Below are 18,762 nucleotides of genomic sequence, written 5' to 3'. Positions count from 1 at the left end.
TAATCCTCCAGGAACTGCCTTCATAGTCTCGCCACATGAGGCACCAGGAGAAACCCAGGACCCACTGCATCAACATAGGGTCTGTCAATGGGTCCAGGGATTTCATCCTGATACCTAATGGCAGTCAAGGTGCCGTTGTCAAGCCTGTAGAGGTCTGTGTGTCCCTCCATTGATATGTCTCTCTAGACCATCACTGACCCACCACCATACCAGTCATGCCGAACAATATTACAGACAGCATAACATTCTCCACAGCTTCTCCAGACCCTTTTACGTCTGTCACATGTGCTCAAAGTGAACCTGCTCTCATCTTTGAAAAGCACAATTGGGACCTGCCAATTCTGGTATTCTATGGCAAATGCCAATCGAGTTCCACGGTGCCGGGCAAAGTGCACAGGGACCACTAGTGGACGTCAGGCCCTCAGGCCACCCTCATGAATTCTGTTTCTGATCATTTGGTCAGAGACATTCACGCCAGTGGCCTGTCTGCTGGAGGTCATTTTGTACGGCTCTGGCAGTGCTCATCCTGTTCCTCCTTGCCCAAAGGAGCAGATACCGGACCTGCTAATGGGTTGAGGACCTTCTATGGCCCTGTCCAGCTCTCCTAGAGTAACTGCCTGTCTCCTGGAATCTCCTCCATGCCCTTGAGACTGTGCTGGAAGACACAGCAAACCTTCTGGCAATGGCACATATTGATGTGCCATCCTGGAGAAGTTGGACTACCTGTGCAACCTCTGTAATGTCCAGGTATCGCCTCATGCTGCCAGTAGTGACACTGACAGTAGCCAAACAGTCAGAAAAGATGAGGAGGGAAAAATGTCAATGGCCTCCACCTTTAAAACCATTCCTGTTTTAGGGGTCATCTCATTGTTAACCCTCTAGTGCACCTGTTGTTAATTTCATTAACACCAAAGCAGCTGAAACTGATTAATAACCCGCTCTGCTCCTTAACTAACCAGATCAATAGCCCAGAAGTTTCATTGACTTGATGCTATACTCTCATTAAAAAGTGTGCCTTTAATTTTTTTCAGCAGTATAGATGAATTTGTGGTCATTAAAGTCCCAGGAGTAGAAGAAAGACTGGGGCCCTTTGGAGGTGGCCAGTGTTCTGCATATGTGAAAATGCCTGAATGGTTGAAGGTTAATCTGGTGATTCAAGCAATCACATGTCATTATTCCTTTCATGTATGTATGCCATTGCCAACAGTGTGCTACACGGACCCTTGTATATGACTAACCTCCATGAAGCAAAGGTCTTAGCTCATGGAATGCCATAGCCAGCAAGAAGAACAGCTCAAATGGTATAGTAGTCTCATTAAATAAAAAAGACACAGAAAAGCAATTCAAATGCATTTTAAAATGGGTGCTATGTTGTATTCAGCTACAACATTATATAATCAAATCACTTTTATATTCGGGACATTGACTTGTAAATGAATATGAGTAGGAGATTTGTGTCAGGCATATAGCACTTTTATACAGCATGTTTATGTTACCTGGAGCAGCAGAAAAAATAATTAGCTCACACAGAGCACCTGACAAGGGCAAGTTGGCATGAGGGATTAAGTTGTAGGAGTTCTGCTGGAAGCCATCCCTTTACTGGATCAGGTAGGAATAACTTAACAATATTCTAAACAGGCTTAATTTCCCCCATTTCACAGAATCTAACTTGCCCTTTTCCCTATGTCACCCCTCTTTCCTTAAAGGGAAGTAGCATAGCACTTTGAAGAATCGTGTAAACCATTTATCGACTTATTTCCTCAGAGGTGGGAGGGAAAGCATAGCCACCACAAGAAATAAGAGAGAGCTCAGACAGACACTCCATATCACCAAACATGTTTGGAAGTGTAACAGAAAAGATATCAGAGTGGAAAGATTCAATAGTCTAATTGATGGTGGTTAAAATACCTTATTTTTGCAAAAAACATGATAATTTGAATGCATTGTCAGAACTCTGAGGGGCACTGTAGCTTAATCTTCATTAGATTAACTGTAGATCTGTCTCTTCTAATCACCAACAAGTACCTTTTTTTTTTATTGAGCTATGCTGTTTCACAATGTCCAATGAGAAATTAAGTCTTTGAAATTTTTTAAGGAAACACATGAGAATCCAGCATTATACACACTGTCTATGTGAGATGAGCTCCGTGTAATGATCACATATGTTAGTGACAGTCAAAGATGACTCGGTGTATTCTGGCTTTATTGCACTAAACTTTACTGATTACTACAAAGTACTCCTTTCTTATTTTGTAGAAGGCTGCAGAATATGGTGCAAGCCTTTCTAGACACACTGCCTTTGTGTGCGCAAAATGTAAAGTAAAAAGCCACATAGATGACATTCACCATTTTATTAATTTTCAGAAGGATTTTTGGGGCTGCCTCTGAACTGTAAGGCAGACCAGACTGTGTATTGTGTGCTTTTATAAACTAGTAGGCTTTAAAATGTTAAAGAAGAAAAACAGAACAATTTAATCTCATTTTTTTCCTGTAGGTTGGCAGTATCTCAGTTTTTTGTTATATATTTGGAATTTGTAGACTTAAATTGAATGTTCATCAGTAAAAAAAAATAGCTCGATACATCTTCTTACTTTTTATTTCCTACTTTTGAATACCAGCCATGCTACCCTGTCAGCCCAGTAGCATGTTCAAACCAAGTTACACTTGCAGCCTATTTCCTGATGTGCCTTGTTCTAGTCTTCACTGCAGAAGCTCAATAGAAACATGAACATTAGAAGCCGAAAGCAGGTCTTTATATTGTTGTCCACTACTTGTATGGACAAATACGTCTCTGTTCTGACAACCACACTAACTTATAAAGTGTTGCCACCTTTTGGTTTCCTTTCTACTTCCCATTCATGGACAAGAGGCCAGTTCATTGCAGGCTTCACATACAGTTTTGAGTTTCTTGTGAACCTTCTATGCACATCTTTGGGAAGTAGGAAGACAACTAAAGTATCATAGACACAGGCAGAACTTGCATTCTCATCACCTCAACTAAGATTTAAATCCAGGAAGCTGTGAGGCAGCACAACCAGTGCTCATTTGCGAAAATACATATGTTAAAAAAAATATCAGGCTTATTCAAAACCCAACTCTGAACACACTCTTGCTTTATTTTCTAACCAGAAGCAGTGGTAACAATTCCAGATGAACTTTAGAATTAAAAAAATCTTCAAAATATTAAAAAAGTTAAAAAAATAGCACATTTGTTTTAAAAAAATGGGCATTGCTAAAATCATGAACTAAAGAAAACTCATAAGATAAAAACATAGGACAGGAAAAATGGACATGTCTAATAAATGACTGATTCATGGAAATCAATGTGAAGACATAATTGATTGTTACAGTGGAACAAGTAAACAGGGAATGGTTGATGTCCTCCTTTTACCACATTCAAATAGTTATTGTTGCAATGTTTCTCTAGCTGAAGCTTTCAGGCCTTTGGCTATTAAGTGTTTTGCAAGGCAAATGATGAAACAAAAGGTGCATCTCCCTGGCAAGCAAATGGACGCTTTAGAAGTGCTCTGTTGGGAGACTGAAGCCACAGTGACACAAATTCGGTCAGATGCATTCACCAGCCGTACAAACCCACCCTGTTCTCTGCAGGGAGTTTGTGTTGATATTGGGCGTGGTGGCTGTGTGTGTGTGTCTGTGTGTGTATGTGCATGTATCTCTAGGGGGACTGATTCAAAGGTCATTGCTTAATAAATTTGACTTCTCACAGACTTGAGAAAGCTCTGTGCTAAAGCCATGTTGTTATAAGCAAGTTTGTTCAACATCAGGATGTTGTCAAAAAGTTTTAACCCTTCCCAGGGCTTTCTCACACACAAGCGCAGGCCTGGTGTCTGTATCTGCACAGCTTTCGGTAATTGGTTTACATGGAGCACACAAGAGTACAAGTCCTTTTCTTATCCTGATTACTTCTTCATGAGGAAGAGATGTGCATGCATTTTGTTTTGTTATTTCAAGCTTAACCCAAGATGTTTTAGTTATCATGCAGCAATTACAAATTTAGCTCCAACCCAGACTAAAGCAATGAAGTGTAAAAATCCATTTTTTCTTTTATAGGTGCATTTGTTCAGCTGTACTTACTATTACTGTTTAGTTACTAGAATTGCATTCTACCCAGTACTTAATATATGCAATATTTTAAAAGTAGGAGTATGACATAAATTAAATAGTAAGAAACGGAGCAAGATTGCAAAGTGAATGAATGTCTTCCTTCTGCACAAGAATACCCACAAAGTTTGGGTGCTGCCTCTCGTAAACCCACAGATTGCCAGTGGTATCCTGCAACCCATAGTAAATTCCACTCCTTAGCAACCAGTTGGCAACAGTGCTTCTTTTCAAAGCATTCATTAGAGTTTGGGCTGATTCTCTCGGCTGTCTCCAGCTGAGTCTAAATATATACATGTGAAAATGTTTCCTGTATTGATAGGTTGATATAATGTGTACCCTGTATGGTGGGAATTGGGCAAATCTGTTTATAGCTTAGGCTGGCACATTGATGCAGTGGTTAGTGCTTCTACTTCACATCTCCCAGAGAGTGGGCTTAAATTTCAGCCTGGTCCCTAAATATATGAAGTCTACACATTCATTGGGTACTCCTGGAGACATGGAGGTAAAGTTCACACTCGGAGTCAGTGAATGTACCCTACGATAAACAGGCACGTTCTGCTACCTTCAGCCTAATGCTGCTGGGATAAAGTGAAACTCGCACGGCATTTTATTTGAATAAGAGATTGGACATTTAAGAAATGAATGGTTTCTTAAGCAGTGGTTAATTCTAGGTCTGTACTGAGCTTCTTATTTGAGGTGACTACTTATTGTCCTGGTGCTTCATTAACTCTGTAAATTTAATATTTGTAATGTGGCATTGACCTTGATGGTGTTTTTTGCTGTTCCTAAAAAATGTAGTAAATCCAAATTGTATAAAAGGAATTCTATAGCTTTCTCTATAATATGCATTTTCTGAGCTCTCTGTCTATTTAAGTAATTATCAACAGTATTGGATACCTTGCTTTACAGACCCTTTTCTATCCATTCCCCATTGTTTGCATTTTTTAACTGCTTGGAAAGAAGCATGGGCAAAATATCAGTATTGAAGTACTAGGTTTGTTGTAAACGTACAGACTAAGTGCAGAAACAGATAAGCAAAATATGCAGTACAACATTAATGGCTGGGCAGCTGCTTGGTAGGCACAAGGCTGAAGGCACAATCCAGAAATGTGAGTCAGTGTCTGATCTTTAGTGGATCTTTAGATCTGCATGTGTCGGGAATCTTTGACAATGCACAGTTACAAAGCAAGCGCTCTGTTTGAAATCGATTGCATTATTTACAGTATCTATAGCCATTTCAAATTGAAACTGAAACACTAACATATACACTTAATGCCCACAAACTGTAGATTTGTCAGCACAGAAGTTTATTTTGTAGTTGCTTAAACATTTAAATAGTATATTTTGATTTGTTTATATATAAAGTCCTACCAAGTAATAGTAGTAATTATCTGACACATTTTGCATGCTTTGAAACTGGTTCATCTAGTGGCAGTTTTTGCCATCCCTGTGGCTGAATACTTTACAAGGTAGCATCTTGTTTTTCTTGTACTACACATGCTTTAAAAAGCTGTCATGTACAGCACTTGGTCGACTGTTGTTTTCTGAAACATTTCGGCAACATTCCACTTATACTGCCTTGGAGTTAAGAAATTATTTTTAACCTGGTCATGAGAAAAATAAATGCTATTGCTTTTTTTTTCTGTGTTCCTAAATGATTAAACTTCATGAGGAGACAAGATTTTTTAACAAGATAAAAATGAAATTTGCTTATGCATCTTTTTTCTCTTCTTCAAGAAGTCTGCTACACATTCAAGTCAGCCTGACCATTTTGTTCCTTTTCATTCACTCTTCCAATAAGTACATTATTAAAGAAAGAATCTTTGTAAGCCATACTTTCACTCTGACTGGGGTTTCAGCATACTATTACAAACAACGTTTTGTGTTTGTAGACTTGTTCTTACCCAACATTCCCCTTGAGCAAAATGTCTTTGTCCTCTAGATAACCTGTTAGTTTAACCTCAGCGTGTCACCAGTTCTCTCTTAAAATGAAACCTGCCCACCAGACTTTCAGACTTACACACTTTGACTCGAATATATCACAAAAAAACAAATCTATTACAGAGCTTTACTGTTTCTCTTTAGCAAATATGCAGTGACCATTATTGTTTTATGCAGGGTTAGCAACACATTTCTGCAAAAGTCACCTACCTCCACCCTGAGGCCTCATGCCTTGACTTGCAGTATAAAACAGCACAGACCTGCCAAGTCAATTCAGAGACTACTCAAGGCATCCCTGCTTCAGGCTTGCTCACAGCTAACAAGTAATTGAGGTTTGCCTTCGAGGCCAGCTGTTGCTCAGTTTAGTGACAGGACTGGAGGGAGAGGGAGAGAGTGAGAGAGAGATACACAGGGTTCATTGGTACACATTATGCATTCCTGCACTTGTTCAGTCACGGTGTTGAGCTGGAGCAAGTCTTCGAAATGGTTAACTTGACAAAGTGGAGCTGGAGACAAAAGAGAAGAATACAGCAGGACTCCCTCTGAGGAATATCAGCTGCTTTGCATCTGTTCTGTCTATCTTAGAACTAAGAGGTGCAAATCATGCTGATCATTCCCACACTTATTGACATTGCATTCTGAAGATCCTGATATACTGTACAATACTGTACTTTGCACATTTTCTTCTTCTTATGGAATTAGACTGGTTTAGCAAAATGTACAATGCAGCCAGGTAGGTAGTGTGTTGTTGTTGTTATATCATTATTTTTAAAATTGAAGCTCCTTGTAATGTGTTACTTTCCTTGTTATCATCTGCATGTAGTCTTTTTGCATATATTAGAAAAACAACACAAACATTTTTTTTACTATTTATAACACAATGTTAATATTTTTGTAATTGAAAATTATTTTTAGGTTGTTGTTTGGGAAGAGTTTTGGAATGTTTGTGTTTTTTTCCATGTTTTTATATTTTTTTGAATTTGTGCTCAAATTCATTCTATCTATCTATCTATCTATCTATCTATCTATCTATCTATCTATCTATCATACTGTGGTTCACCCAGTGTATATGTAAAATGTGTTTGTTCATGTATATTTCTAAAGTACTGTATGTATGCATATGTGTGTGTGCATATATCCAGTATACCATACATGTAATATGCACAAACACATATAATTTTCAGAGATTCCCCAAAAAGGATATAAATGTGCAAAATGTTTGCAGTAAATGTGGCAAAATATATTAAAACATTTGGCAGAATGATGCATAAATCTACTAGTTTTAAACAATTATTGCAAATACATAAATTTGACATTTCATAGTGAAAGTACAATATAAAATATGTGTTGCAATGCACATTATAATTATAGTTATACCATTTAGAAGTAACTTTTATTTTCTGAAATAATGCTCTAAAATGCTGGGGGACAATTTTTTTTTTCACCTGTGGTGAATCTCTGCCTTAAAGAAAAATGTCTTAGACATGAAAAGGCAGAGTACACCTCTATTAAGTATTTCTGTCTAAGTGTTGCGCCAAAGTTTTGATTTTTTTCTTCTTTGTGTGCCAGTCTTACTCTTGCTCAGAACTGAAAAGTAGTTTGTTTTCTTTAGACTACTTTGTAGTGAATAAGAACTCAAATTATGAATTAAAGTGTGTTTTAATAATTAGTTATAGGTTCCAGACCTTTCCTGGGATGCTCTGTTGCTCTTAATTTTGTTTGGTTGTCACAGCATATGTTCCTTGGTTTAAGTTGTAATTGAAGGAATGAAAAGAATAGACAAATGTTTTTCATTTTTGCTTAGAATTCTGAAGATAGCACCATCGTATTTGGACTGTCATTATACAAGAAGTTCATATTTAGCTAGGGAATTGAGTTTTTCAGTCATTCTGTATTTTAACAGAGGATCATCAAGGCAAGTTTTATGAACAGTAATGATCAGTTCTACAAATAGCTATTGTATACACTGCATAAGGGAGTTCAGCAAAGCGTTACTAACATTAAAACTTGGAATAATGACTTTTACAGTAGGTTATAATAAGTACACTCATATTTAAAATTAATAAGGATAACTGTTATAAGAAGTATCCCTGCCAGGATAATTTCCAGTTTCCGAAAAACAAGTATTGGGATATAGCGGGTTGGATAATGGATGGAAGGCATCTACAGGTCAAGTGTTTTACATAATACGATATGTTTAAAATCAGAGGGGCACATAGTTATTTCTTCATCTTTCCTCTCCAGGACTTGAATTTCTTCAACATCATTACAGATTGAAGTCATAGTCTGTCTTTTCTGCCTCAGATTTTTGTTTCTAGGGTTGACTTTAATAAATTCAGATGTTCAATATCATTAATACAGTCATCAAATAGGGGAAATCATCCAAATGCATGCCCTGAGGGCACTTAATACATAACTGAGTATTTGGTTGCAATTTCAATAAAAGCACTCCACCTTGTTTGCCTCTAGAACGTATAGATTTTTTATATAAGAACATTCAGATTCATTCAGCTTAGACTGATTGGTAGCTCTAAATGGTGAGTTAGTGAATGCAGATATGAACATGTTCTGCAGTGAACTGACACTTCAACCAAACTTGTGTTCTGACCCACACTAGATTTTGAGTGATTGCTGTCCTACCCAAGGTCAGCGACTGCCTTGCACAATGATACCACTGGGACATATTCTTCCTGTAACTCTGTAAATGAATGTGATTGTGTTGAGAAAATGCAAGCATGAGCAGACATTGTAAGAAAACACAATTTGTCAGTGGCACACTACTGTGAGTCTAATTTTTAAATGCATATTGAATCTTTTTTCCAATTATTCCATTTGGATTGTTGTTTTGCTCCCTCCTTGATATGCCTCCCATATGCTAACATACACTTTACAAGGTACACCTTGCTAGTACTGGGTTGGACTCCAGAACTGCCTTCAAAACCGCCGTAATTCTTCATGGCATAGATTCAACAAAGTGCTGGAAAAATTCCTCAGGGATTTTAGTCCATATTCACATGATAGCATTACGCAGTTGCTGCAGATCTGTGGGCTGCACATCCATGATGAGAATCTTCTGTTCCACCACATCCCAAAGGTGCTCTACTGGAATGAAATCTGGTGACTGTGGAGGCCATTTGAGTACAGTGAACTTATTTTCATGTTCAAGAAATCAGTTTGAGATGATTTGAGCTTTGTAACTTGACACGTTATCCTGCTGGAAGTAGCCATCAAAAGATGGGTACACTGCGGTCACAAAGGGATGGCCATATCAGGTAAGCTGTGGCATTTAAACAATGCTCAGTGGTACTAGGAGGCCCAAAGTGTGCCAAGAAAATATCCCCCACACCACTACACCACCACCACTAGTCTGAATAATTGATTCAAGGCAGGATGGATCCATGCATTCATGTTGTTGATGTCAAATTCTGACCATACCATCCGAATGTCACTGCAGAAATTGAGACCTATCAGACCAGACAACATTTTTCCAATCTTTTGTTGTCCAATTTTGGTGAGCCCATGCAAACTGTAGCCTCAGTTACCTGTTCTTAGCTGACAGGAGTGGCACCCAGTATACTGCTGCGAGGCTTTAAAATTCTCTTTTATTTTTAAAGCATACAGCATGTTTTAAAAACCTAGAATGCTCATCATTCAGAATAACAGATGCTATCACCAAACAATATAAAGTTTTTAGACATGGTGTTTCACCAAGGGCTGCTTGACCTCATCCAGAGCCAGACTAGTTTTGCTATCCCGCTATAAAGGAACCTATTGGGCATTCTGAATAGAAAAATTAATTTTCAGCACTTTTAACAGATCTTTATTTAAGTAAAAATGCATTGACGTTTGTGGGATGTCTTGTCACTCTTCAGTGTTTTGATTTTCAATTAGATCTTCAGCTTTGTTTTTCTTAAACTGTCGCTCCTGATGTCTGTTTCCAGCTACTGTATTTTCCTCTTCTTTCTGTATACACCACCATGGCTTACCAGCTGAAGAATAGGAGTTAGTGAAAATCGTTTAAGACTTAATAATTAAAAGCAGCTTCCCAGCTCCCTCAAGCAAAGCTGTTTTTATTGTCAACATAAGTAAGTTCAAGTATTTGGGGTGGGTAACAGCACTAGGAGGAGTTGCTTATATAGGATCCCATCCCTCCTTTTTGTCTGGTTTGAAAAGGAGCAGCTTTCTGGTGAAGTGTTATTCAACAGCCTCATTAAATGGAGGAGAGAGTAAGCAGACAACCTTTTTTTTTGCTTTACAAAAATCATCTGAAAATTCTTTTTGTGAAAGACATTAGACACAAATATCCAAACATTTCAACACAGGGCTGTGTAAAAGTTTTGCAAGATCACATTTTGAGTCGGGGTGGGAACAGAACCTGTGACCTCCATGTCTGAAATCAATCTCTGCTGCCACTGAGCCCAGTGCCTCCTGGACCTTTCTATTTTCTTTTATGCATCTTCACTCAGATAACCACTTCAAGGCAGAGAGGATTACAGGCTTACACAAATATGATAGCTGATTATGAGTATGTATGCTTACAGTTACTTGCTTTCCTTTGGTGAGAAATATAAAGGATGATGATCAGATAATGTTTGAATTTTTCTTGGTATGTTGTGTCAAGCATGAATGGTAGTTGCACAGAAAATTCGCCAAATGTGTAAGCTATTACAGTTGGCCTGCTTATGATGCAAAACCTTGTCACTTCATTTACATACAAAACGTTGTATTAAGACAAAAAAGATACACAAGCCAGGTTGGTACATTTTAAATTAAACACTGTGCAAAGATTCACAAAAAAGACAAAAATACAGGCAGACGTACAGTAGAAACAGCAACTGCATTGGGTAAAGACTGCTTGCTTCCTCATTCCAATGCAGCCTTTCCTAACACTGCTCACTCAGCACCACACTGTCCTTGGCCCTTTGGACTGTGAAGGATGACAGCATATTTAAACTGTAGGAAAGCAGTATGCATTCTAAATACGGTATGTTTAAAGGAACACGGAATAAAACATTTTTAATTTTATGAAAGAGGGCACATTCCAGAATATTTTGCCTTTACTAAATTACTTTTTTGAAGCTAAAGAACACTGAAGCCTTAGTAATGAGTATTGTATCACTAAAATGTCTTGTACATTTCTTCAAACGTTATCTTTGAAGTGTTACCTTACATGACACGTATGCTTTGGTGTAAATAATTACTTTTGAATTACTGGTACTGAGTGCTTAATCCGGAGTATGGTAACAGGGAAGCTGGCGCCAATCCCAGCAAGCATAGCAGCAAGGCAGGAACAATTCTTGGAAAAGGGTGACGGTCTTTCGTAGGATGAACACACAGACACACACTAGGGCCAATTTAGTATTGCCAGTCCACTTAACCTTCATGTTTTTAAGCTATAGGTGGCAACTAGAGCACCCAGAGAAATTCAACGCAAACACAGGTAGAGCATGCAAACTCCATTCATGAAGGACCTGGGATGTGGGCCTCAGTCTCCTTGTTGCTAAAGGAGCGGCGCTCATAATGCACTACCCTAACATAATTAATAAGTCACATAGTGCTGTTCAAAGAGGTGTGGCCAATGTGACAAGTGACCTGTTTTGATTGATTGGGTCCAAACGGGAACTGAAGATCCATTTTGATATATTTTGGTCCAGTTTAGTGTTACTTTAGCAGAGAGGCTGGTCTGAGAAACTTATATGAGTAAGATCTAACAAGCTAGGTTGAGATTCTGGGGCAGCTTGTTGATCTTTATTTGCTTTGATTTCTGAGATTCTGTATTTCCGTGGCATTAAGTTTAGCTTGGGAAATTTCTGCATGGATTTATAGCCCTAGACCAGCACTTTGCTATAATCGCATATCACTAATTTATACTAAAGACAAACCTCAATATTCTTCTTTATTTAGCAGCAGTAAGCTGTGGCCTAGTTTCTCCTACCATCTGTGCTTGGATAAGACAAGTAGTGCTTTATATATCTAGGGTAAAATCTTGTAATTCATGACCTCTTTTGTAGGTTTTTATTGACCTTTCTTTTTGCTTAATTTGTGAGGTTTTCTGAGAATCATCTGTAGGGTGACACGGCAGTTATTGGCAATGCCTCATGGATCAAAGGACCTGGGTCTGTTCACTGTCATTGTGTCAATGTGAAGTTTCTCCAGAAAGTCCAGTTTCCCCATTTCCTCCAATATCCCAACAATGTTCAGTATATATATACGCTCCAGCACCCCAAACACCCAAACACACCAGACACAGGCACAAGTGTTGCACAGCACAAATTTATTTTAGTGTAGTGGCTTCACTTATCTTCCTCTTTCCTCCTCCTCTCCTCCACGCAAGCGTTGTCCTCTCCCTCCCGACTCTGGCTTCTGGAATGAAGGCAGGCAGCTCCTTTTATGCTGTACCTCGGAATTGGCACATTAGCAAGATCCTGAAGACCTCCCAGGTGTGGTGGTAACCTTACAAAATAGGGCTCTGTAGCTCCTGCAGCACCTCTTGGTGGCACCCCCAGAACCCAGCAGGGCTGAGCTGGCAAATACCAAGTCCCTTATAGCCCTGTGTGAATCCAAGGTGCCATTGTGCCCCGGGGGGCTGACAAATAGCAGCTCGGGAGAGATAGCGCACTTCATAAGCCATCTCCCCCTGTCCTTCAATTATGGAGGTGTCCCCGGCCAGGTATTAGCACTGGCCACCATCCATCACAATCATAATATATGTGTATATAAGCCTTAACAACTTCCACAATCCTTTCCCACCACATCCTTAATCCTTACAGTTAGTTTATTTGTTTAATATGATTTTATTTTCATGTAAACTACGCTGTTTACTTATGTTTGGCCCATATTTTTCCAAAGAATAAACACTGCTCCACAATCTGCTGCTATATAGTTATTGTTCTAGCCCACAGTTACTAAAAACCTTCGATTCGATTGAATTCCAAAAAATACGTAATCTAAAGTTTTTTTTTTTAATAAGTATAAATATACTTCAGTTAAATGCACATTGCCCTCTGCAAGTACAGTAAATGTGTGCATGTATGAAATCTAAGCTTTATGGTGTTACTGTTGAACTGTTGTAAATGGAAGTAGATTAATGTCCGTTTATTCTTTTCTTTTATTTTGGTCTTGTCATTTTCCTCACAAAGGTTGTCTGTCATGTGATCCAGCATCATTGTAATCAGAGCTCTTCTCTGCTAGGGGCTGTGAACTACTGGCCTAATATGACCCCAGCTAGATTAAAAAAGAAAGAAAACAAAAGGCTAATTTTTTAAAGTGTCCCCCTAGCCCGATATTTTAAACTCTGAAGTTCATTGTAATCCTGAGAACATATATTGTAAACTGCATGTTATTATTATATTTAGTTTATTTTAACTTTTTTCTGCATCATGTTCTGTGTCTTTGTTTTTATGCTACAGTTACATGACAGATGGTGGCTTGGGTCTCTACACACGTCGCCTTAACAGACTGCCTGAAGGGATCACAGCAGTACGAGAGACCCTCCAACGCAATGCTTCAGGAGTCGGAGATGCTGACAGGTATGTTAAACTGGTTTGGTTTGAAGCTGGCCTAGTGTACCCTGGTGTGTGGCTAAACTAAAGTGGGTTCTGTTCTTTCAGTTGGTCATCGATGAATAATGGCTGTAAGAGAGAATGACTGAGCTTTGTGTGGTTCTGATGTGTGCCATACACTGATTGTCTGACTGCTATTGAGGTGTTTTGTTATAATGTCAAGTCAGTACCTCATTACAGCCAAATCTCTGTGTAGGATTTCAGGAGACAATTTAGAGTTTCAGTCGTTGGATCTTAAATGAAATGATAGTTCATTGATGCCAAAATTGGAGTGGCTGAAATCCACCCACTGCACATGACCAATATATTCTTTCCTAATTGTTTGGCAGCACAGTTCTATATATAACACAGATGTAATCTCTCTGTCCTATTGGTTTTCTGGTGGCACATTTTGATGATTGTTACCATGGCACTTCTCAAGCCCACATCAGAATCTTCTTCGCTCCCTTAGTACGTTATAGTCGATAGCTATGTGAAAATGCAACACGGAAAAAGACAAAAATATATTTGTTCAAGGTGAACATTATAAGTTAATGTGTGTTGATGCGGAACATTTTAAATAATAAACAAATTACAATGACAACAGGATTCCTCAGTGTTATTTGCTGACTGGCCATATTTATTGTATTACTGTGCCTGAAATTAATTTTATTTATAGGTTTTTTGAACTCATAAATGTTATTTATAATTGTTTGCTAAAATACTGTATGTCAATTTCGAGTTCTACCCTTTTAACGTATTGGTTGGTAGTAAAAGAGATGCTCATGTTCAACAAGAATCTATACATTTAATTTGGTCGTGCTTCAGAAAAATTGGCTAATCTGCTTATGATAGCATAGAGTGCAAAAAAGATATTTGGTAGCTTGACAGACTGATCAATTACAAGCACGGTTCACTTTTTATTTCTGTCTAGATATTAAAAACTGAAATATCGAAGTACCTTTCCTGGCAGGTAATCATGTTGTCACTTTATCATAATGAATGAAAGGCCTGTAGGGTGTCCCTTTTGTGTGCCATTTTAATGATTGATTTATACCATACAATATAAATCTGAGGTGGGGGCCTTTTCTATTCCACTGCATATCATGTATTCAGTTTTTCTTTGAAAATTAAGTGGATGGATCAGCTGTGCCCTGGCTTTGGTGCATCTCCCGGATATGGGTATGAAGTTCTTTTAACTCCTTCAGTAAATAAAAGGTGACACCTTCTTTGTAAATGCTATAATAAAAGGTTTTGCATTTCAAATTGCCTGCAGGTAGACACATCTTCTCCATTTATTTTCTCTTTTAATAGCTGAATATGGAGTACCATCTTATTGTTGCAGGCCACTGGCCTTTCTCATTCACTCCAGCATGATAAGAAACATCAATAGTGATTTGTAAACTTTAACAAAAACTGTGTCCATTGGAATGTAAAGCAGTTGGGTAACTTATTTGTGGGAGACCTCATTAACCAATGCTCCTTGCAAGTTAAGATATGCGCATTGCCTAAGTTAGCATAAAACAAAGACGTTACAAGGTGCATTTCCCCTGAAGCAATGATAGTAGAATGCAGGAGCCAGAGTAATTTAATAGCATGGAGAAAGGTTAATAGAGACCGTGCTCTGAACAGCTGAGCTCGCTTGTCAGTTCGGCCTGCACATCTGGATTTTTGTGTTGAAGATAAATAGTTGTTCATTGAAGTTGGACTTAACTGGTAAGAATGGGGGGCTGAGGAGACAATGGTTTATTTATAAGCTGCTGCCAAACATGAGCTAGCTGAAATAAATGTGAACCCATTCTTGTAGTTATTCCTGAGATGAAATGTCTTCTATGTTGGAATAGCATGAATGGTGATTAAAGAAATTTTTCAGCCTTTTATCTTTGTGAACTAGTGAAGAATTGTCTCTACAATCCAATGTATCATTAAAACAGGTTTCACAAAGAAATTTGGACTATATATAATATTAATACATTTACATTAAAGTATTGAAATTAATATAAATATGGACAGTTTACAAATTCCAATTTCAAATGAAGAATTTTATTTGTTTTGGTAGCAGCTCAAATGGATGACCATATTGGAAAGAGATGGATTCACGAAATACATTAATATCCTGCAATAAGCTTACTATTTTTTAAATAATATAAAACTTTAGACCTTACAAATTAAGCTTTAGATTTTCTGGCCATCTTTTCCTCAATTTATCAAAATTCACTATTATTTTGTAAGGCTTTGTTACTGAGTTGTGCAGTATATCATCTTTTAGGGAGAAAATGATGTTGACATTCTAGAGATTTCATTGTAACCAAAACGAATGGATGTGTTTTATGAATGTACTCTAGAAGTGAAATATCTAAGTTCAGTTTGTGACACTTCATTTTCTTCCTTGTCATCTTCTTTCCCATTTGATGTTGATTAGGAAGTGTTTCTTTACACTGAGAACCATAAACACATGGAATAAGCTAGTAAGTAGTGTAGTAGACAGTAAGACTTTGGGACTTTCAAAACTAGACAATGTTTTTTGAGAAGAATTAAGTAGATAGCACTGGTGAACTTTGTTTGGCTCATCTAGATTGTTCTAATGTTCTAATGTACTCTTCCTAAAAACATAAACTAGTTTGCACAGTGCTGTGTTATGTGTTTGCTTTTTACAAAGTATGATAATCTGCCAAAAATGATGCATAGTATAGACTATTTTCAGAGTCTCTGTGTTTGACAAGAATATATAATAATAAACATCAAAGTAGAACTGATAATCTGATAATTAATAATAATAAGAAAAAGAAGCATTATTATTATTGTTTTTCTTCTTTTTCTTCTTCTTCTTCTTATTATTATACTGATAATAAGATAACTGATAGCAATGTTGGGAAAATACTTTATCACATTAAAAATACTTGAACAGCAGAGAGGTAAAAGTGATTATACTAACCATTACAAGTCACTGCAATAAACAGACCATTATCAAAATATTTTAAAATTGGAGTCACTTATCATATTTGAATTATTCTGCTGGTTTCTGTTTAACTTTTAATAAACAAAAGTACATTTTTAAATAATGACTTTAAAAGAAGGGCAGCACGGTGGCACAGTGGTAGCGCTGCTGCCTCGCAGTTAGGAGACCTGGGTTCGCTTCCCAGGTCCTCCCTGCGTGGTTTGCATGTTCTCCCCGTGTCTGCGTGGGTTTCCTCCCAAAGTCCAAAGACATGCAGGTTAGGTGGATTGGCGATTCTAAATTGGCCCTAGTATGTGCTTGGTGTTTGTGTGTGTCCTGCAGTGGGTTGGCACCCTGCCCGGGATTGGTTCCTGTGTTGGCTGGGATTGACTCCAGCAGACCCCTGTGACCCTGTGTTCGGATTCAGCGGGGTTAGAAAATGGATGGATGGATGGAAAAGAATAAAGTTTGATTTATGTTTCGTCCATCCATTTGTCCATGTTTCAGCTTATTTAGTCCATTTCAGGGTCCTAGGTGCTGAAGCCTGTCCTGCCAGTATCAAGACCAAGTCACAAACAAACCTCAGAAAGAGTGCCATCAGTACATCACAGAGCACACTCCTACACATACCACTATAAATGATATAATTTAGAATACTGCGTTCAGTTATTTTTTGCATGGTCGCTAATTATCCTAAAATTCACGTTTTGTATTTGAGAAGAAAAACAGGGCAAAGGTATGGCACAAATGGCATATAGATGCTGCCTAGACTCTAAAACTGTAATATAGCAGTGATGACTGGGCACCCTGCCACCCTACCTAAGATTACCATAAACCATAATTGTAGACACATCTAGATTATTATTTTTTATATAAAAGTCAAAAATATTTGGAAGTTTGTTTATTGTAGGATTGCAGGTTGTGTGACATGTCAGCAGGGTGTAAAGTGTGACCCAGTCAGGGATCTTTGAACTCAAGGTTAAGTCAATGAAAAAAAAAGGTGACCTTATTTAGTGGGAAAATCCTTGAATCAGCAAATGTTGTTTTGTTTCAAAGGTGTGTCATTTAGCCTTTCTTCACATTTTCTGTTCTTGAAAGAGTGTTTGCTAACATATACCTGAGATGGAGTTGGGGGCATCTTAATGGTTTAGCTATTAAACCATTATGCACAAAGTACTATGAGTCTTTTTTATGTAGAAAATAACTTTTTACATAATGTGCATTTTTGTTTGGCCAAAGTACACATATTATACCATCATTGTTTGATTCGAACTGTGGCAAACATGGAGTTGCTCCTTCAACTGTGAAAGAAGAAAATCCCGGAAGTGTGTTGTGCAAGGAATGATAAAGCTTTGGGGGCTCTAGCAGACGACCCCTTATCCAGATTTTTAAGTGCTGTAGATAAAATATATCTGTTGTCCAGAAGAATAATGTTAGTGTTAATTTCAGTGAATAACTTAGCTCTATGTCTTAAACCTGCTCCCATCTGAGTTTTTACATTATTTTCTATACAAAAATATCTTTTCTTTTCTCTGCATTGTCAGCTCATGCTCCCAGCCTTTCTCAGTTTTTGTTTGTTGTTTGAATCTCTTTAAGTAGAACAATTATTCTTACTGTCTTTTCACTTAACTGAAATTGGTCACGCTTTATGCCCACTGTTACTGGAAGAAGATCTGCTGTGTCTCTCAACTTCTCACTGGAAATGGCAGTTTTATCAAGGAGGTTAGTTGATGAATATACTCAGCTGGGAGTCCATCCATTTTCTGAGCCGTCCTAATCCAATTACAGAGAGTGGCATCGTGTTCTTGCAGGATTTAGTGCATACAACCCTGAATGAGAATCCATCACACAGCACTCATGCACAGACTCAAGCCCCCCAATTAAAGTCACTAATCACTTAACTTTGTCTTTGATGTGTGGGAGAAAACATGGACCACTACAGATAAGGAGAGTATGCGAACTCCACATGTAAAGTGACTGGAATGAAATCCACCCACCTGTGACACCGTGGTGTGTTTGACGTGGTATATTTGCAAATAATTTATACTACATTTGACTGCTTCAAAGTGTGATTGGTTAAAAGGCATTCAAGTTGTCAGATAGTACAGGTTATCTTCTAACCTGGCAGTTTGTCTCAGAATTGTGAAGTTATTGATGGTACGTGTGAAAGAAGTCAATAGATATTTTGTATCTTTACTTTTTTAAAAATGGTCTTGGATT

General features: G+C 37.9%; 1 protein-coding gene across 11 annotated transcripts in view; it reads left to right on the top strand.

Moving 5' to 3' along the window:
- nav2a (neuron navigator 2a) overlaps positions 1-18,762 on the top strand; it is a 797,383-nt gene that overhangs the window by 649,331 nt on the left and 129,290 nt on the right. For all 11 annotated transcript variants that reach the window (XM_039749336.1, XM_039749362.1, XM_039749403.1 and 8 more), the window contains one exon: positions 13,473-13,592. In XM_039749336.1, coding sequence (XP_039605270.1) covers positions 13,473-13,592 — 120 coding nt within the window. The remainder of the gene's footprint in view (positions 1-13,472; positions 13,593-18,762) is intronic.

Source organism: Polypterus senegalus, chromosome 1, assembly GCF_016835505.1.
Source record: "Polypterus senegalus isolate Bchr_013 chromosome 1, ASM1683550v1, whole genome shotgun sequence".
Lineage (NCBI taxonomy): Eukaryota > Metazoa > Chordata > Cladistia > Polypteriformes > Polypteridae > Polypterus > Polypterus senegalus.
The sequence above is the reverse complement of the archived record's forward strand: the minus strand, read 5'-3'. Positions and strand labels throughout refer to the sequence as shown.